This window comes from Panicum virgatum, chromosome 2N (assembly GCF_016808335.1).
Source record: "Panicum virgatum strain AP13 chromosome 2N, P.virgatum_v5, whole genome shotgun sequence".
In the NCBI taxonomy this organism is placed as follows: domain Eukaryota; kingdom Viridiplantae; phylum Streptophyta; class Magnoliopsida; order Poales; family Poaceae; genus Panicum; species Panicum virgatum.
The window spans coordinates 15,638,044-15,659,177 of NC_053146.1; the positions used below are offsets into that span (position 1 = coordinate 15,638,044).

Here is a 21,134-nt window from a genome sequence, read left to right on the forward strand (position 1 = left end):
ATGCTTTTGGACAACTAATCTGTTAAAAAGCACTTCTGACCACTCAACGAACGCCCAAGCTAGTTTAATGCCTAGTCTAGTTCTAATAATTATGCCTAGCATGTATTTAACGTTATATTTAGAACAAGAAATGATACAATCTACAGTCAGTCCAATTTTAACAACTATGCCAAGAACCGCTAGTTCTCCCTCTGTTCTAAATTGTAGGTCGTTTTGGCAAATTCAAATACATAGATATTGCTATGCATCAAATAAATACTATGTCTAGATACATGACAAAAATTATCTATCTAGATTTACCAAAACAATTTATAATTTGAAACGGAGTGAGTAGTAGGTAACGCTCCATTTGACTTTGTATTTGAAACGTGAAACGATGCAACGTTCCAACGACTCAGGGTCAGGGCCAAAAAAAAAATCGTGCAATGCTGTACTGGAGCATGGTTGTTTAGGGTGTGTTTAGTTGGTGAAAAAGTTTAGATTTTGGTATTGTAGCATATTTTGTTGTTACTTGACAAATAATGTTCAATTATAAACTAATTAAACTTAAAAGATTCAGCTCGTGCTAATCAGTTAGACTGTGTAATTAGTTATTTTTATAACTGCATTTAATACTCCATATATATGTCAAAAGATTCGATGTGACATGTACAATATAAAATGATTTGGAAACTAAACAGAGCCTTATCCTCGAAACAAATGCAACACACAAAAGCTTACAAAGGAAGGAACAGCAACGGATAAAAATATATACATATATGTAATGTGCCACGGTGTGTTTGGCCGTGTGTAGTTCCGGCGCAAATTTTTTTTCGTTGGATTCTTACTAATTTGAAGTATTAAATGAAGTCTATTTACAAAATATTTTGCACAGATGAGTTGTAAATCGCGAGACGAATCTAATGATACTAATTAATCTATGAGTAATTAATAATTAGCGGATGGTTACTGTAGCATCACTGTTGCAAATCATGGATTAAGTAGGCTTATTAGATTCGTCTCGCGATTTACAGCCCATTCATGCAAATTTTTTTGTAAATAGACTTTATTTAGCATTCCATGCATGTGTCAAAATATTCGATGTGACGGTTTTTTTCTGTTTTTTCGGGATTTATGGGGTGGGACAAACAGGGCCTTTATCAATTATCATATACCGCATTTGCAATTGAGGCACACTTGAAAAGTACAAAGGAAGGAACTGCAACGCATATAAAGCTAGGCTTTACGGGGCATTGATGACATTGACACCTCACACCTCAACAGTGGAGGGAGTCTCTGCAGCCTGCTTCCCTCCCTGCGCGCGGGTCCGTCAGGACTCAGGAAAGGGCTGAGAGGCAGAGGGAGAGGCGGATAGCAAGGAGCGGCGCGGCGGAATGGCGGCGCCGCCGAAGGCCTGGAAGGCGGAGTACGCCAAGTCCGGGCGGGCCTCGTGCAAGTCGTGCCGGTCCCCCATCGCCAAGGACCAGCTCCGCCTCGGCAAGATGGTGCAGGCGACCCAGTTCGACGGCTTCATGCCCGTGCGTAACCCCTCCCTCCCGCCCGCCCGCGCGGGCCGTTCTCCCCCTCCACGCTCTTCGCCGCCAATCGGTGTTGGTAGATTGCGGCGAGCCTTCGTTGGATCTTCTAGGGGTTCGGGAGGGTAGGGTTTAGGCGCGGCGTGGCGTTCGCGGCGGTTTCCGTGGGTTGGGCCCGGAATGCAGGCGGATTGGATTGGTGGGGGCGCGTTTGGGATGCGGAATCCGCGGGTCTGATGCGGGGTACGGATTTATCTTGATCTGTGACTCGTCCCTGTTCATGGTGGTCGTGACGCCAGATTGTTGGCGCGTTTGATTGAACGTGGGTTGCTTCTGGATTCTAGAATGTGGTGCTCGAGGTGCATTCGGTTGCTGCTCAATCCGTTTGCTGGATTAAGTTTCACATTGAGAATTTTTATGCATTTAGGGGGAGAATAAGGTGGCCTTTTATATATTCTGGGTATGAGTGCAACATTGCCACCTTCATTACATCATGTTCTTTAACAAGGATATAGTCTGATTGGCACTATCATTTTTCCTGATTTTTAGACGTATGGAATTGAATGTGCGCTGCTATGTCTTGGTGATCTTTTTGTAGACCATATCTATTTCTTTTTCTGGAATGAAGTGGAATTATTTTATTTTTCTGTGATGGTAGAGTTGTATGATGCTCTGTTCCTGTTTTCTCCTTTCCAGATGTGGAACCATGCTAAATGCATCTTTGGTAAGAAGAACCAGATAAAATCGTAAGTAACCAACGGTGTCTCTTACTTGTCAAGTACTTCCTCTATTCCAAAATGTAGGGTGTTTTAGTTTTGTTTTAAGTCAGACTTCTCTAACTTCATGGTGGATTTTATAAAACTAATTTTAGCTAGAGAAGTTTGAATTAGGACAAAATTAAGACGTCTTACGTTTAAAACGGAGGGAGTAGATTTCAGGCTTAACTCTCTGAAATTATTCAGCTTTGTTTTATCTTTTGGGTATTCACTATTAACATTCTAACGTGATTTGTAATGTGCATTCACAGTGTTGATGATGTTGAAGGAATAGATGCACTTCGATGGGATGATCAAGAGAAGATAAGGAACTATGTTGGAAGTGCCTCAGCTGCTATAAGTTCCACAGCTTCTGTTCCTGATAAATGTACCGTTGATGTTGCTCCATCTGCTCGAACTTCATGCAGACGATGCAGTGAAAAGATTACAAAAGGAACGGTAAGTATATTATGATTAATGAATTTTTTATGTCAACATTTTTTTGTGAAGCATCACTGTATTGGATAACACACATGATTGCTTTTGGGTTGATAGATGATGGCATGATGCTAATTGTTTCTTTTTTTGTGTTCACATTATGATTATGAACAAAATATTCCTTTCAGTGAGTGTTAAGTATAATTTATATGTAGGAAGGAATTCCACATTTTAGACTTTTTAATTGAAGGCAATCACATACATTGTACACCTAGAGATGTGTGTGCGCGCGCGCGTGATGGCATAGTTTTTTCCTTAACTCATGGAAGCGACGTCACACTGCATTTTGTGCCAAAGCTTTTATTCTTCTGTTGTACTGGAAAATCATGAAGAACTGTAAAGTATAATCCTATGAAGTCACCAACTTGCTCCTTTATTATCTAAAATGCCTACCAATATCTATGAGTTGTTGCTAGGGTGACCTGTGAAAAATAATGAAATAGATTTTGAAAACGTAGGAACTGATAGCAAAGTTAACTATTTTGATTTTTTTCTTTATTTATGTGGCCTTCACAATTGTGTGCTCCTAATGAGATGCTTGATCCTGCGATATATTCTGGACGGAAAAGCATCCGATGGACAATGGTCCACAAATACTTAGCAACTTATGCTCTAAAACATGCTGTTTGTCTCAACTCAATTTACCAATAACAGTTCTATATGTTCGACTAGGTCCGTGTTTCAGCTAAGCTTGAAGGTCAAGCTTCCAAGGGTATACCATGGTATCATGTCAACTGTTTCTTTGAGGTGTCCCCATCTGCATCTGTTGAGAATTTCTCGGGCTGGGATACTTTGTCAGACGAGGATAAAAGGACTGTGCTTGATCTCGTTAAGAAAGATGTTGGCCATAATGGTAAGAAATTGTATAGGTGTAGAGGTCTACCCCACCCGCCTTTATTAATTTCACTTAGTAATCTGACTTTGTTTATTTGGTCATCAAGAATCAACTAAGGGTTCCAAGCGCAAGAAAGGCGACAGTGATATGCAGAGCTGCAAAGCGCCCAAGCTAGATGGAAATACATCGGAAGGCGCAGTACAAAACAAAGGAAAACTTGTTGACCCACGTGATTCCAATGCTAGTTCTGCTGATATGCAACAAAAGCTTAAAGAGCAAAGTGACACACTTTGGAAGTTAAAGGATGAACTTAAGAAGCATGTATCGACTGCTGAATTAAGGGATATGCTTGAAGCAAATGAGCAAGATACGTCTGGACCAGAGAGGCACCTATTGGACCGTTGGTAATTTGCATCCTGTTTCCTCATTTTTCGGTAACAAATTTGCTGGTAATATTCTGTTTTTTCTTCCTTTTTCCTTTTTTTTTCTGAAGATTGACTGGCAACTAAACAAAAAAATACTGAAAAGATCCTTGTCATAAGTGGACCTTAGTATTTCCAAAGTAAGTGACAATGCTAAATGATGAATAGTACTTGTTAAGCAACATTCCTCATGTCCTCATGCAAAGGATCACGTGAATCCTTGTATGGATCTTTTCTTCCATCAAGTTGCCCGATCCTTCCAAGGCATTTACTGCTCGCTCCACAATACAAGCTGTTGCCAGTACCATCTAAATTGTCCTAATATCGCGTGCTCCAATTCTGAAAACTGCTGCAGAATGTAACACTGGTGGACAAAAATACAAAATGATGGACCACCGCAGATTCGAAGTGTGGGCTAGTGCAGATAGGGTTGGCATGCTGCAATTGATATTTGCAGTATATATTGTTGGCTATATGGACATTTCTAGAGCATTACTATGTTTCTTACAGTTTTCAGAGGCTTTACTAGAACATTTTCATAGATCACCCTATTTTGATTGTTTGGGGATCAATTTCCTTGTATTCATCCAAACCCTAGAAGGGTGGGTATATACAGAACCTATACATGGGCCTCTAGATGGGCCGTAACACTAGGCCAACACATACACCAACACTCCCCCGCAGTCTGAACTACCGGCGCAATGGAGTTCAAGACTGGACAACAAGAAACACACACAGGGTAAACACCCCCCCCCGCAGCCACAGCTAGCCACCTGCTACGTTGAGGCTAGAACGAAACTCCGAGAAGGTCGAGGAGGGTAGTCCCTTGGTGAAGATGTCGGCAAACTGAGAGGTGGTCGGGACATGGAGTACCCGAACATCGCCGATGGCGCCCCTGTCGCGCACGAAGTGCAAGTCGATCTCCACATGCTTCGTCCGCTAATGCTGAACGGGGTTGGTGGAGAGATACACGTCGCTGACATTGTCGCAGTAGACGAGGGTGCTCTTGGCGAGCGGGCTGTGGAGCTCCGCCAAGAGCTGTCGTAGCCAGGACTAGACCTGGGCATGGGCTGCCCGACCCGACGGACCCGACCCAACCCGCCCGAAAATAGCCCGACCCGACCCGACCCGAAGAGTTTGATGGGCGGGCTCGGGTCAAAATTTTTGACCCGGTATGACTGACGGGCCGGGCACGGGCTAAAAATTTTGACCCGAAACCCGAAAAACCCGAAGGAACCCGACATTTTACATAGGCCCGGCCCGACCCGACCCGAACCCGACCCGACCCGATTGGCTGTCGGGTCGGGTGCGGGCTCAATTTTACGGCCCGGCCACCGGGTCGGGTCGGGCACGGGCCGCTAGAAAAAACACCGGGCTTTTTTTGGCCCGACCCGAACCCGACCCGGCCCGGAGGATGCCCAGGTCTAGCCAGGACGCCTCCGCCACGCCGTTAGCGACAGCCTGGTACTCCGCCTCGGCACTGGAGCGGGAGACAACCGGCTGCCGCTTGGACGACCAGGAGACCAGGTTGCCGCCTAGGAAGACGGCGTAGCCGGAAGTGGAGTGGCGAGTGTCCAGACAGCCAGTCCAGTCAGCGTCGGTGTAGACAACTAGCTCAGCAGAGGACGAGCGGTGAAGAACCAGGCCGAGTTCCACAGTGCCACGGGCGTAGCGGAGGAGACGCTTTAGCGCAGCAAGGTGTGACTCCCGGGGATCATGCATATGGAGGTAGACCTGCTGAACAGCGTAGGTGAGATCCGGCCTGGTGAAGGTGAGGTATTGCAAGGCACCGGCCAGACTCTGGTAGGCAGTCGGATCAGCCACAGGATCACCCAAATCAGCAGACAGCTTCGCCTGAGTGTCGACAAGAGTGGAGCAGGGCTTGCAATCAGTCATCCCAGCCCGCTCCAGAATATCGAGTGCATACTGCCGCTGGTGAAGGAGAAGGCCAGATGGGCAAGGCTCAACAGTGACGCTCAAGAAGTGGTGGAGCTGAGTAGCTGACCAAGATTCTTCATAGCAAACTCCTGCTGCAGAGAGGAGATGACGCGCTGAAGCAACTGCTGACTGGAGCATGGTTTTTGTGGCGTTGTGGCGTTGTGCAGCGTTTGACCCCCTTCACAGCGCCTAGACGATTGTGGCAGACGCCTAGGCGACGCCACAACAACATCCTAGGCGCCGTGTGGTGGTGAATAAGCTAGAATATTAGAAGTAGGGATCGACGGGATGAAGAAGACCAGAGCAGGCTCAAGTTGCAGTGACCGGCGGGAGGAAGAGCAGAGAGCCAGAGAGCAGAGTCCGGCGGGGGGAAGAACAGAGCAGAAATCGGCGGGAGCAGAGGCGCACAAAGCAGAAATCCGCGTCGCCCTCTTCCCCTTTCCTTTCTACTCTCTTTCCCGTTCTCTCTCTCTGAATCGTGCTCGATTTGGCGCCTATATGTGCTGTAGCTTCTTTATTTTTCCCGCCCCCCTGCTCTGTTTCCCGCGCGCCAGCTTCTATGGCATCCGCTGCGCCTCGCCTCAGTCCGTTTGGCGGTGGCTGGACGCCAAATCGCGCCTAGGCGACGTCATTTTCCCTGTGGCGGACGCCATAGCATCTTCACCGTGGCGGTCTGGACGCCTCAGCCTCCCGGAGCGCCGCGACGCCTAGGCGACGCCACAAAAACCATGGACTGGAGGCTGTGAGCACAATGTCATCGACATAGAGCAGCAGATAGGCAGTCTCATCCCCACAGCGGTAGATGAAGAGAGACGTGTCAGACTTGGCCTCGGTGAACCCCATTGTCAGCAAGAACGTGGCGAACCGAGAATACCAAGCCCGAGGAGTCTACTTCAGACCATAGAGACTTGTTGAACTGGCAGACCATGTCCGGACGACTGGAGTCCACAAATCCCGCTGGCTGAGAGCAGTAGACTGTCTCTGACAGAGTGCCATGAAGAAACGCATTCTTCACATCCAGCTGGTGCATAGGCCAAGAGCGAGAGAGCGCAAGCGAGAGGACTGTGCGCACGGTAGCAGGCTTCACCACTGGACTGAAGGTCTCATCATAGTCCACACCAGGCCGCTGGGTGAAACCCCGAAGAACCCAGCGAGCCTTGTAGCGCTCCAGTGTGCCGTCAGCTCGACGGTTATGCGTCCAGATCCACTTGCCTGTGACCACATTGCAACCAGACAGACGCGGCACGAGGTCCCACGTCTGGTTAGCAAGAAGAGCCGCGTACTCCTCTTCCATCGCGCGACGCCAGTAGGATCCGCCAAGGCGTCGCGGACAGAGGAGGGTACCGAGAGACCCGCGGCTCCCCCTCGGTGGCGGAGAGAGTCGCGGCCTGAGACGCCATCCGCTGAGTCACCATTGGATGGATATATAGAGGATCCCGATGGACGACTGGCGGGTGGTATACCGCCGGCTCGACACGAGAGCGAGGCGGCGGCGGCGGCTCCGGTGTAGGCGTCGCAGGAGCCTTCGGAGCCGGAGGCGGCGCCGGTGTTGGCGCCGAACGACGCCGGTACACCTGCACCGGCTGAGCGTACCGCAGCGGCGCCGGGGGAGGCACTGGGGCCGCACGTGGCACAGCAGGAGACCCCGGGGCCGCGCACGGCACGACAGGAGGTCCTGGGGCCGCGCGTGGCGCAACAACGGGCACCGGGGCCACGCTGGGCGCAGTAGGAATCACCGGAAGCAGTGTCGGTGCACCGGGAAAATTTGCAGGGAAAGGACAGACAAGTAAAGGTGGCTGAACCACCGGGTCAGTCGAAAACAACGACTCCAGCTCGGGGTCAGGAGAAGGTGTGGAGGAGGTGGAGTAGGGGAAATCCGACTCGTCAAACACGACGTGTCGGGAGATCAGGACGCGGCGAGAGGTGAGGTCAAAGCATCGGCACCCCTTGTGGTCAGGGAAGTAACCAAGAAACACACAACGAGTCGAACGGGGCGCCAGCTTGTGAGAAACAGTGGCGGAGATGTTAGGGTAACATGCACACCTGAAGACCCGAAGGTGGTCGTAGCGAGGAGGGGTACCGAAAAGAGCGTGGTGTGGAGTGGGAGCAGGAGAAGCATTGGACGGAAGGCGGTTAATCAAGTAGGTGGTGGTGTGAAGGCTCCAGCCTAGAAGCGCGGGGCAGAGAGGCCTGGATAAGAAGGTGCGCACGACATCGTTCGTCATGCGAATCATTCGCTCAGCCTTACCGTTTTGAGGAGGAGGTATATGGACAAGACATATGCAGCTGAACACCCCGAGAGAGGAAGAAGGAACGGGAGGTGGAGTTATCGAACTCACGCTTGTTGTCACACTGGACGGCCTTAATGGTGAGGCCGAACTGAGTGGACACCCAGGCAAAGAAGTGGAGGTGTGTGGAGAAGGTCTCAGACTTGGCGCGCAATGGAAAAATCCAAGAGTAATGAGAAAAATCAACCACCACTAGATAATATTTATAACTCGACATGCTGAGTACATGAGATGTCCACAGGTCACAATGAACAAGATCAAAGGCATGCGCAGCATGCGAAGAAGTAGAAAAATGAAGTCTGACATGACGACCTAACTGGCACGCATGACAAAGGTGCTCAGCAGGAGTCCTAGTACATGGAACATCGGTACTATGACCGAGCTGAGCCAAAACGTCACGGCCGGGGTGACCAAGCCGGCGGTGCCAGGTGGTGGAAGACGGCGTCACGGCAAAAGCAGTAGACGAAGAAGAAGTCGAAGGCGGAGCCGCGGAAGCAGGAAGACGAAGGGTGTAAAGGGGGCCCGTGCTGTCACATCGGAGGAGCGGACGCCGGGAAGCCGAATCCTTCACAGTAAGACCAGAAGAGTCAAATTCAATGGAACAAGAATTGTCAGCAGTAAACCGGCAAATGGAAAGAAGTTTGTGAACCATCTGAGGAGCAACAAAGACATTGAGAAGACGAAAAGAGCCAGGAGCAGAACCCACGGCGGTGACAGGAAGACAGGACCCATCACCCACCATGATGGAAGAAGGACAAGAGGGGTGTGGGGGTCGGACAGAAGAGAGGATACCGGCATCTGGGGTGGTGTGGAAGGAGACACCTGAGTCGGCGATCCAGTCAATGCTGACCAGCGGCGTCAGTCCCATGGTGCTGAAGGACTGCGCCAGAGCGGCCTGGTTCCACCCCCAGGCCAGGGCGGCTGCTGGCTGGGCTGAGCGGGTGGGGTCCAGGACGGCGCCAAGAGGGGAGCAGGTCCGGTGAACATGGCCGCCGGCTGGAGCTGAGGACGAGGCCCCCCCGCCGATCCCTGGAAGGGCCACATCAAGATGCGCCCTGACCATGGGTTGTTGAAGGATGGTCAGGGCGTACCTCCAGGAGCAGGGGCAGGAGCAGGAGCCGGAGCCGGAGTCGACGCGCCCCGACAGCCCCCACCGGTACCGGTACCCCCAGAAGCAGGGCCACCAGTACCACCACCACCCCGTCCCCCCCGCCGATGACGTCCACGGACCCCCCACCTCCAGTTTGCCCGGCGGGAGCAGCACCAAGGAGGGAGGTGGCAGGAGCGGCGGAGGAAGCCGGTGGAGCAGCAACGAGCGCGGCGGGGGTGGACGAGGACGATCCGGGCGCGAGACCCCTGGTGATCTCCTCGAGGGCGAGGTCGTCCCGGACCTGCAGGAAGGAGGGGAAGGGCCTCTGGCGGGTGATCCATGTCTTCAGGTTGTCATAGGTGCTGCTCAGGTCTCGCACGACATTGACCACCAAGACTCGATCGGACACTGGACACCCGAGGTCGTGAAGGGCATCGGCCATGCCTTTCATCCGCTGGCAGAACTCACCAACGGAGAGGTCCCACTGCTCGAAGGTGCGGAAGGTGGCGTCGAGCTGGAGAGCGCGGAACTCGGCGTAGCCGAGGAACTGCCCCTCGAGCGCCAGCCAGGCCTGTCGCACGGTGCCGCCATGGGTCCTGACGAGGTCCTGAAGATCTAGGGAGATGGTCTCAAAGATCCAGGACATGGCGACGCTGTCGAGGCGCAGCCACACCACGTCCCGCGCCTCGATCGGCAAGTCGACGAGGACGTGGTCGTCGAGGGCGTAGCGGCGGAGGGCGAGGAGGACCTGGTCCCGCCAGCGTTCGTAGGAGGAGGACGTGGGGTCGAGGAGGACGGTGACCAGGGCCCTGATGGTCTGGATGCCGGCGGCCTGGAGGTGGAGCTGGGCGACCATGGGGTCGGTCGGGTCGTGCCGGGGTCTAGATCCTGCGGGCGGGGCCTGGTGGGAGGAAGAGGCGCCGTGCTCGGGGACGACGGGCAGCTGGCCGGAGGAGATGCGGAAGTAGTGCTCCGCCTCGGCGACCCGGAGGGCGAGAGCATCGGCCGTGGCGCGCTCGCGCTCCCAAGCGAGAGCAGCCACGCGGACCCGCTCCTGGGTCGCCGAAGCCTCCGACTTGGCGGCGAAGAGGGCCGCGGTGAGAGCGGCATTGGCCTGCTGCCCTCGGAGAGCGGTGGCGGCGAGCGGCGCATCCGCGGGCGCCATCCCGAGTCCAGACCACGCGGGGGCGGGCGCGGTCGGGGCGGGGTAAGCGGCAGTTATGGCGGCGTTGGCGGCGGGCTGCTTGCCTGCATCGACAGCGGCAGCTGCGGCCCGGGAGGGGGCTGTGGCGCCCCAGACGGTGGCAGAGGAGGCTGCAGGGGGCCCCCGCGGCTCCTGCGCCCCCGGCGCCCGCGGCCCTTGCAGCAGCAGCGCCAGCGGCGGCGGCGGCCGTGGCGCCCGCGCCCGCGCACACGGTGCCCGTCGCGGAGGCGCTCGGGGCGGCGGATCCAGGCTGCTCGGGGGCAAGGACGACGAGGGCGGCGGCCGATCCAGGCGGGACGGCGGCGGATCCGGCGGATCCGGCAGATCCTGGCGGGGCGGCGGCGGATCCAGGCGGCCGCGGCCAAGCGGACGGCGCGACGGCGGATCCAGGCAGCTGCGGCCAAGCGACAGGCGCGCCGGGCGCAGGGGAGGAGGGGAAGGAAGAGGGGAGGGAAGGAGGAGAGGGGCGGCGGCCGGCTGGCCATGGCCGGCGGCGGCGCCGGCGCCGGGTGGGCCCGGTGGCGGCTGCTAGAGGGAGGGAGGGAGAGGGAAGAGAAGGCTAGATATCATGTTTGGGGATCAATTTCCTTGTATTCATCCAAACCCTAGAAGGGTGGGTATATACAGAACCTATACATGGGCCTCTAGATGGGCCGTAACACTGGGCCAACACATACACCAACATTGATAACTCTCTTTTGTTTTCTGGCAGTGCTGATGGAATGCTATTTGGAGCATTGGGTCCTTGCCCAGTCTGCTCTAACGGCCTGTACTATTATAATGGTCAGTACCAATGCAGTGGTAATGTGTCAGAGTGGTCCAAGTGTACATACTCTACAACAGAACCTGTACGCGTTAAGAAGTGGCAAATTCCAGATGGAACAGATAATGATTTTCTTATGAAGGTATGCCTAATGAAACTTAATGCCTGTTTTTCGGCAGTTATTTTTTGACAAATAGGTATACCTTGCAGTGGTTCAAGTCTCAAAAGGTTAAGAAACCAGAGAGGATTCTTCCACCAATGTCACCTGAGAAATCTGGAAGTAAAGCAACTCTGGGAGCACGGTTACTCTCTTCTGAAGGATTGGATAAATTAAGGTTTTCTGTTGTAGGACAATCTAAAGAAGCGGTAGTAAGTAATACTCATTAACTTTATTTCCTGGTTACTCTCGTTATCCTTAGGATCATTGATTATTTTGTCTTGCTTTCTTTTTTCTTTTAGTTACGAGCAAGTGCTATGTTAATTGTGTTGATCTTATCCAAAACAAGACATACATGTCTTTTCTGAAAGAATCTATACCAGCAAGCTATCTTTCTATGAATCGCCTCAGTGGAAGCAGCACAGTTTTTCCATGACATTGCTCGCACCAGCCACAAAAAAAATCATAATCATGATTATTTAGGTTGTCTGTTCTCAGGATAGGTTCTTACCACATTGTACAAGAGCATACGTTTGTGTATATTTATTGCATCATGAATTTGATATTGCTCTTATTTATCGGTTGTAGGATGAATCGATTCAGAAGCTCAAACATGCTGGTGCCAACTTCCATGCCAGGGTTGCCAAAGGTTTATCTGTATTCCCTTTTCAGTCTAGAACTGAATTTTCTTGTAGCTCAGGCTTATGAACCAGTTAGATTTGTATGGCAGTGGAGCCAAAGAGATTGCTTGTGAAACTGAAATGGGTGGCTTAATTAGGTCATTCTTTCTTAAAAAGTTGCAAAGAACCCCCTAAAGGTCAATTCAAGTTCCAATATATCCTTAGTTGCATTTACTACCACACAATTCTAAACCTGGTGCAGAATCCCCGTGATGCTATGCCATGATAGCATGTTTGCGCTTTGCCGTAATTTGAATTTGGATGCATAGTTGTTGCCTCCACAAACCAGACTGAGTCACAATTGAGGAGTCTGATTGGTCCTCGTGCATCCTTAAACCCTCAACCCTCTTCTACCTCCCACACTACCAACTTACGTAGAGCACCTAATGTACTGACATGGCATCACCTAAGCACCCAGATGGGCATCCTACACTTTTCTTTTCTTTTTCTTTGTTTTTTAAATGAATATATTTAGGTTAGAGTTATGAGATGGTAAATGTAACTAATAAGCTTCAAGTGAAGTGATTTTTAGAAAAGTGATAAATTATGCTTAAGGGGGAATACTTGCATTGCAGATATTGATTGCTTAATTTCATGTGGTGAGCTCGACAATGAGAATGCTGAAGTCAGGAAAGCAAGGTCTCCCTCCCTCCCTCCTGTTTCAATTGTAATTTTATGCCTTCCTTTTGTAGCTACCTTCTTAATATAAAGCCACCTAGTTCCTCCTAGGTTGGTCTAGCTTTTGTTAGCTACCAATCGGGTTCAAGTGTCATGACACATGTATATATCCATTTGTTTGCAGGAGGCTGAAGATACCGATCGTAAGAGAGCAATACATAGGAGAATGCATTAGAAAAAATAGAAAGCTTCCAGTTGATTTGTATAAAGTAGAGAACACCTTAGAGTCCTCGAAAGGTGGTACTGTCACTGTTAAAGTGAAGGGCAGAAGTGCAGTTCATGAATCCTCTGGTTTGCAAGATACAGCTCATATTCTTGAAGATGGAAAAAGCATTTACAATACAACCTTAAACATGTCTGACTTGGCACGAGGTGTGAACAGGCAAGGATTCTTTTTCACAATATTTTCGTCTTTGATTCAGAACTTGTTTTTAGTTGGGATAGTTTAAAAGTTTCTTTCTATCATTTATGCGCATAAGTTCTCTCCTCTTGGAAATAATCCCATATATGTATCCTTGTTGTACTTCCTGCTAATTTTGGTTGATTTGGGCAGCATATCTGTCAATTTGTTTTTGGATTTTGCCTGACCTTTAGTGTTTAGTGGAATAGGAATGCGTCTAAGAAGTAAATATCTGTCTTGTCTATACTAATCAGGATGTAATAAATTCAAATTGTGATCTGGTAGCTTTTATATAATTTACCTTTTGCCTTTTGGAACTTGGAAGCCATCCAATTTTTTTTTCAGCATTTGCTCTATTGTGGGTCTTGAACATGGATGATATACGCTATTTTTGGTCATATAATTGTTTTTCCTGTAATTGAAGAAACTAAGGAAACATAGGAAAAAAAAGATACCATAAATGTGTTTTTGAATATACTAGTGGACATAAAAGGCCAACCATGGTTAGTTTATCTTTTGAGGATGCAGTCCTTCTCAAATCACTACTCTACTGCTTACTATCTTTGTTTCAGTCTACAATCTTTCTCAATCCATTAGTTCTACTGCTATTACAACAACAATGCTGAAAAAACCTTATAGTGCTTAGATTTGAGATGCAACATGGCCACTAATAAGAAGGGAAAAGAGATGTAACCGAACATGATCGAGTAGTTCTACTTCTAATACCTTTTAACTTCATGGATGTAGCATGCCTACAATCAGTATGCACCTGCTAAAGTTTATCGTTCCTGTCAGTCTACTACCCAGAATTTTGAAACTTGCATACTTTCTGTTCTATGTCCTGTCAGAGATTGATTGATGCTAAAAAATGAAATACATATTGAAATGAAAAAAGAGAACTTAGCCTCATATTGTAATTTTTAATAATTGCTACCTTGTTATGTGTTTCCACACTATGATGTTATTGCTCTGGGCCCTCTTTTAATACTTTTCTTCTTTTTTTTTGTGAAGCTACTATATACTCCAGATCATTGAAGAGGATAATGGGTCTGAATGCTATGTATTTCGAAAGTGGGGAAGGGTTGGGAATGAACAAATTGGAAGCCAAAAGCTGGAGGAGATGTCAAAAGCTGATGCAATCCAGGAATTCAAAAGATTATTTCTTGAGAAGACTGGGAACCCATGGGAAGCTTGGGAGCGAAAAACTAATTTTCAGAAGCAGCCTGGGAAATTTTACCCTCTTGATATTGTATGGTGTAAAAAAATATCTAACATTGTTTTTACTGATTTTTTGGATTTAACTGATTTATTAAGTACTATGCAGGATTATGGTGTTAAGCAGGCGCCCAAACTGAAAGATATCAGTGAAATGAAAAGTTCTCTTGCTCCTCAGTTGCTGGAACTCATGAAGATGCTTTTCAACGTGGAAACATATAGGTGCATTCTTGCTTCTTCTCAAATGTCTTGCTACCTACATTTTTTTGCTCCTTTTTCTTGTATTAAAATAGACCTTTTATCCAGAGCTGCTATGATGGAATTTGAAATTAATATGTCGGAAATGCCTCTTGGGAAGCTAAGCAAGGAAAACATTCAGAAAGGTTTGCTAATATTGTTCCTTGTGGACCTATTTTTCTTATCTTTTAAATTTATGATGAAATGAAGATGGTTACACTCGCACTACTTGCAGGATTCGAAGCGTTAACTGAGATACAAAATTTGTTGAAGAACACAGCTGATCAACCACTGGCTGTTAGAGAAAGCTTAATTGTTGCTGCGAGCAATCGGTTTTTCACCCTTATTCCTTCTATCCATCCTCACATCATACATGATGAGGACGAGTTAATGATCAAAGTATGTGCTCGGTACCTACCTCTGTTCCTGTAAATTGAACTTTCTTATATTTCTTAATTCATGTTAACTTCTTCATATGGAGTAAATTGTTTCTCCCATAATTCCTTTGAAAATGCAGTCAACCTGCAATTAGTAGTTCATTTCTATATGATATGTATTGATCCTCTGTTACATGTAATGATAGCTATACCATTACACATGTTACTGCATTATATCATATGGAAATAAAACCACACCTTTTCGTTTAGTTAACCAAAACAGTCTTCATACTGCTGCTATTTTGGAGCGGATTCTAAATGTATCTTGTATTTTGCTCAATCTCTCTCTGCTGTGCATTTTCAATAGTTTTACAGAAAGTTATGATACGGCAAGGACATTTATTATTTCTTTTGCTTGTGACATAATGTCATTGTCATTGCCTCTGCCACTGCCACTAGAATACCTTAGTCCTTAGTCTATTTATGATACTACTTGTCTTGTTCATGATTCTCCAGTCATTCTGTTGTAGTTATTTTCCTTGAATATGATATGATGAAAGAGCTTCCTTAGTCCTAACTTGCCTGTAACTTATGTACAGGCGAAAATGCTTGAAGCTCTACAGGATATTGAAATTGCTTCTAAGCTAGTTGGCTTTGATAGTGATAGCAATGAATCACTTGATGATAAGTACATGAAGCTTCGTTGCAACATCACCCCATTGCCTCATGATAGTGAAGATTACAAGTTAGTTGAGCGTTATCTCCTCAACACACATGCTCCTACTCACAAGGTATGGTCCTATGTCTCTTCTGCACACAGTGCACTTATGTTTGTGTTACATGGATGTTTTTATTCTGTTTATTTGGGGGTTCTCTGGCGAACCTCATGTTATGTTTATTTTGAAGGACTGGTCACTGGAACTAGAGGAAGTTTTTTCACTTGATCGAGATGGAGAACTAAATAAGTACTCAAGATACAAAAATAATCTGCATAATAAGATGCTATTATGGCATGGTAAGCAATAGTTTGAATATGTACTAGTTGTAGCATTCAGTGTACAATCACTGATTGTTTACTAAATGCACAGCTCAGTTTTACATATTTATAGTTTATTCAGTAACATTTGAGATCCATTAAACATTTCTGAAGAATAACTCTTCCCACTTCTCTGTAAAACTCAATTTGTAGGTTCAAGGTTGACAAATTTTGTGGGGATTCTTAGTCAAGGACTAAGGATCGCACCTCCTGAGGCTCCTGTTACAGGCTATATGGTTTGCTTGTTATTCGTGTTCTATATGTTTCAACTGTAGCATCAGTCGAAATATTGTTTTGATATAATTGTGTGTTGATGCTCCTTTTTGTTTGGCAGTTTGGCAAAGGCCTCTACTTTGCAGATTTAGTAAGCAAGAGTGCACAATATTGTTATGTTGATAGGGGCAATCCAGTTGGTTTGATGCTTCTTTCTGAGGTTGCTTTAGGAGATATGTATGAACTAAAGAAAGCCATGGTAAGCTTCAAAGCATCTTGGTGAAAGCAAATCTAATTGCTCATATTGGCTTCTGTCCTTTCATGTTATCTTCTATGCCATGTTGATTGTTTTGGCACTCAAATAGGATCCTAGATAAAATAAGTTTGCAATAGATATCCAGTTCCCTAAATTTGTATATGTATTGCTGTATTGCATCACTGATCAACGGTTGTAACAAAATGATCTAAAAACTAGCACTTTGGTCTCCCTGCGATCCTGTTTACACGTTTCTACAGCTGCTTTAGTTTAGGGTTATATTATACTGGGGCTAGTAAGCACATCACTGATACGGCCTCGTGACAATTTATCATCGGTGCTTTTATTACTCTTTACTCTTAATTCAAGTGTCATCATTTGGTTCCCTTTCCATGTTTATCCTGGCTTAGCACGTCCTTGTTGTGTAGTCCATGGACAAACCTCCACGAGGAAAACACTCCACCAAGGGCTTAGGCAAAACTGTGCCGCTGGAGTTGGAGTTTGTGAACTGGAGGGATGACGTTGTTGTCCCCTGCGGCAAACCAGTGCCATCATCAGTCAGGAGCTCCGAACTCCTGTACAATGAGTACATCGTCTATAACACATCCCAGGTCCGGACACATTGTTCAACCTAAGCCTTTGCTTTTATGGTTTATTGGAGAATGCTGCTTACCTTCTGTGAAACTGTCTGGCAGGTGAAGATGCAGTTCTTGCTGAAGGTGCGGTTCCATCACAAGAGGTGACTGGGAGACTAGATAAGTAGATTGGTTGATGCCGTCAGTTAGGGTGTGTATATTCGATCCTGTTAGGCAGTGTTTGGTTGGTTGGACCTGTAGTTTGGGTAGGTCCTGGGGTGGTCACGCTTGATCCATTTTGGGAAGTGTTGTTTGGGCATCAGCGTGAGTAGCAGAAATCATCCACGGCTTATGTCTTTACTGTTATATGACAGATTGCTACCTGGATCTATTTAGGAGTAAAATATGGCACTTGGAGCCTCTCTTCTATCGTCATTTGCGTTGACTGTTCTTTCAACGGAGGCGTGTTTGGTTCCAAGAGTGGGTGATGGATCGTCAGATCCTAACTAGGAGGGGCCAAAACATCTGGTTACACTAAGTTATGTTTCACCTGTTGCACAAGCATCCCTTGGCTGGACGTTACAAGCTTGCGCTGTGCTCAAGCTCAACGGTCTTTCATCAAATTTTAATTTGAAACTGAAGCTCGGTAGATTGTGTTCGTCTTTAGCTATGAGCTAAGGCTTTCTTTCTTCCCGAAGAACCCCTCTCTGAGGTTTCCTTCTCTGGTGCCACGGCTGTGTGGTCAGAGGACTTTTGTACAGTTTATTTTCTTTTCTTATAAATATATACTTTACTACAGTAGGGGCGCTTCCCCCGCTGTATAGCTTTAAAAAAAAAGTTTGAAACTGAAGTACTACTGTGGAAGCTAAACTTCAATTGCACTAGATCCTCAAGCATGTTTAGGAAAATTGAATAAACAGCTTGAACTATCACTCCACGCCTACATGAACGCAAAATCGAAAAAAAAAATCCAGCTTGCATGACACTGGTAGCCTCCCCCTTGCTCACTGGACACTGACTCCGCCTTCCTACAGTGAAACAACACGACATTCTGCCAGATCAGGCAGGCCAGATTAAACTCCAACCCCACATACAACGCTAGTTGCAGCTATGAAGACAAAACGAGTGGTCAGGCAAAGGGACTCTCTGATCCGGTGGCTAGAATTGCCAAAGCAATGGCAGTTTGTTGGAAGACAACATTCACGGTTTGTCAGCATCAGCTTGTTGGCTTCATGAATTTTCCATGCACCCATACCCGCTGCATCTTCTTCCCGTTCTTTCGGTTCACTGACCTGACACAGCAGTATTCCAGCTCCAACTGCAGAGCCGTGTGGCAAATGTAAGTCAGCGTCAAATAATTTGTGAACTTGGATTTAAAACGATGTATAAACTACACAGGTAATAGATACGAACGGGAACTACTATAAATGAACGATATAATAAGTGACCAGACACAAGAAAGTATAATTATAGGAGCCTGTAGTTGAATTTGGAAGAAGCACTGCACCATGGAAGATCTGTACCTACCTAACTACAATACAAAATAATTTACCACTGTTGCATATTGTAACTTACAAGTAATGAAAATTCTTATGTAAAACTACAGTGCATTAGATCCATACAGAACATTCCCATTTCAATAAGCATAATAAACAATCAATTAAGTCATAAAAAGACTCAATTCAATAACTCTGCACACTAACATGAAGCATCAAGACTTAAGAGACACATGGGGCATAATAGAAGCGAGCGGCCAAACATCAAAAAGTAACATCAGACCCAGAACACATTTTGAAGAATGAGGTACCGTTATAAGCCCAGCAGCATGAAAGAGTTCTCTCACAGTGTCCAGTGTGAAGAAGTATGACAAGGTGCCATCTGACCGCATATATTCCCAAAATCCAACTCTTTGATGAGGTAAGAACCGAAGCATCGTCATGTCATAAAGACCTAATGTGAAAAATGAACTGTTATAAAGTAGGTGGCCAAAGCAATAAGAAATTATACCATTGTATGTCTGAGCAATTACCATAATCCCTAAACAGAAGAAGGCCACCTGGTTTCAGAACAGAAACACATTGCTCTATAGTACTTGGCATTATGGCGAAGGGTATGGCTGATAATGTGAATATCTGCCAAAAAAAGGGAACAAAAAGCTATACCATATATTTACAAACACAAGTAGGCATATTGAAGGATTTTGCTTGTCAAAGTATATTGAGAACCTACAAAATTTGCAATACAATTTGCAAGATACAGGCATATGTGCACCACGATGAAAAATTTGAAAGGATACAGAAAGCATACAACCAAACAAATAGCACCAGATGCAATTAACCTACCATAGTGATAAAATCCATGCCACCGACACAACATTGATTCTCTCTCAGGAAGTCTGGGAGCTGTTTTCTCATTTCATGACAACTATCTGAAAGCAAAAATGTTATGCAGACTTCAGAGCTAGGTAATATGATAAGAAAATTCAAATAAAGGAAGTAATTAAATGAATAACAAAATGAAATTCAGCAGACTTTCCATGTGAACTTTTACAGGCATTGCAGAATAACCAATCTGGAAAAAATTCTTTAGAAACATCCATTAAAAAGGGGTGGAATCTGTCCTTGATATCAACCCCTTTTGTATTAGATATAATCTCATTTGCCTTCTCAAGAGTGTCTTTACTACAGTCACACACAAAGACAGTGATGCTTTCATTAGACCTGGAGAAACCATACATTATGACATATAAACAGTATCATATATTCAACCAAAAGATGATAGAACAAATAAACAGTATCATATATTCACGACAAGTACGGGATAGAAAAACGCTACATATTCAGAATCATATATGTTGGATGCAATCATAGCTACATCACATTTGGTTTTGCATGTATCTGGACAATACATCACATTTGGAAGAAAAGATTTGAAGTATAAAAAATCTATATTAACATGCGAAACTAAAAACAGTTGAGAACTACAAAGCGTTCATCCATTGTCTTTTATGAGTTAGCTGACCTTTTTTTCCTCTCTCGAACCGGCACGAGAGAGCTTCTGTCATTATATTAAAAAGAAGATGAAAAGGAACAGAAAACAAAACGGGTCTGGACCAAAGGTTTACCAGTAGGTGATTTAATGAAAGTTCGCAATCAAGCTAATTGGCTGAACAAAATAATAGTTCTGAGAACATTACCGCAGTATGGAAACAGCAGTACTTCCATTCCCACATCCCACTTCTAAAATCTTGGCACAATCTTTGCTGTTAGGCAGCTCAGGAAATTCCTTGAGCAAATACCTTCTTTCCTGCAAACGCAAGATATGAACATGACCTTGACACGAATCAAAACATTAGTGCCACGAATTCTTCAATTCATACTCCAAGTCTGAATGTCTGACACATTGGTTTTGCATGTATCTTTGCCGAGTAATCACTCAAGCATGCCATTTTCTGAATCTAATCTACTAGTCCTAACTCCTGACTGAATAAGCAGATGCACAATTCTGAAAGGGAAAGAAAAAAAAAGAGGATTCTGCGCATGGGATGGAGAGGCAACCTTGAAAAACTTGCCGGAAGCGTGGCGACGGTGGAAGCTTCTCCAGGCCTCCGACGAAGGCTGCGGCGGTGAGGCGGTGCTCGCGGCGGGGCCAGGAAAGGGGGAGAGGTGGTAGGAAAAGGCGGGGTCGGATTCCACCTCCGCCCTGAGGTCCTCCCACTCGAAGTCGTGCGAATGGTACTCCGCCTCCACCTCGTCCTTGCCGGCGTTCTCCACTCCGCCTCCTGCTTCTTCCACTTCCATGGTGAGCACGCCTTAATTACTTGGGTGACGAATCAGCGAGATCCACCTGCCCCTGCCGCTTCGATGGCGGTCAGCCCGTCCCCGCCTCCCCGAGGACCTCAACGAGGGAGCTCAAGTCGCCGGGAGGTGCGCCGCCGCCACTGAAGGAATGGGAGGGGCGAGCGGGCATAAACCTCCGGTGGTGGTACACATTTTTTTTTGGA

The 21,134-nt window shown here is 46.8% G+C and overlaps 2 protein-coding genes across 6 annotated transcripts; one reads left to right on the forward strand and one right to left on the reverse strand.

The window, feature by feature from the left end:
- Nucleotides 1-1,242: 1,242 nt before the first annotated feature.
- Nucleotides 1,243-17,566, forward strand: LOC120658141 (poly [ADP-ribose] polymerase 1). The gene is made up of 20 exons (XM_039936381.1): nucleotides 1,243-1,517; nucleotides 2,211-2,260; nucleotides 2,542-2,728; nucleotides 3,440-3,620; nucleotides 3,709-4,006; nucleotides 11,257-11,449; nucleotides 11,518-11,676; nucleotides 12,053-12,113; nucleotides 12,720-12,783; nucleotides 12,947-13,204; nucleotides 14,234-14,471; nucleotides 14,547-14,659; nucleotides 14,744-14,820; nucleotides 14,910-15,073; nucleotides 15,651-15,842; nucleotides 15,958-16,066; nucleotides 16,241-16,323; nucleotides 16,422-16,559; nucleotides 16,985-17,167; nucleotides 17,252-17,566. Exons 1-20 carry the CDS (start codon nucleotides 1,374-1,376, stop codon nucleotides 17,297-17,299), a joined length of 2,940 nt encoding a protein of 979 aa, XP_039792315.1. The 5' UTR covers nucleotides 1,243-1,373; the 3' UTR covers nucleotides 17,300-17,566.
- Nucleotides 17,567-17,982: 416 nt separating this feature from the next.
- Nucleotides 17,983-21,134, reverse strand: LOC120658143 (methyltransferase-like protein). Of its 5 annotated transcripts, none has more exons than XM_039936384.1 (7): nucleotides 20,689-21,134; nucleotides 20,328-20,437; nucleotides 19,667-19,851; nucleotides 19,474-19,559; nucleotides 19,161-19,263; nucleotides 18,975-19,084; nucleotides 17,983-18,449 (listed from the first exon to the last, which is right to left on the reverse strand). In XM_039936384.1, the coding sequence occupies exons 1-7, from the start codon at nucleotides 20,929-20,931 to the stop codon at nucleotides 18,348-18,350; spliced, it is 939 nt and encodes a 312-aa protein (XP_039792318.1). In that variant the 5' UTR covers nucleotides 20,932-21,134; the 3' UTR covers nucleotides 17,983-18,347. The 5 variants fall into 5 exon arrangements, with proteins under 5 accessions (XP_039792318.1, XP_039792320.1, XP_039792319.1 ...); XM_039936386.1 differs by having other exon boundaries at nucleotides 18,975-19,081; nucleotides 20,689-21,132; XM_039936385.1 differs by having other exon boundaries at nucleotides 18,939-19,084; nucleotides 19,667-19,812; nucleotides 20,689-21,131.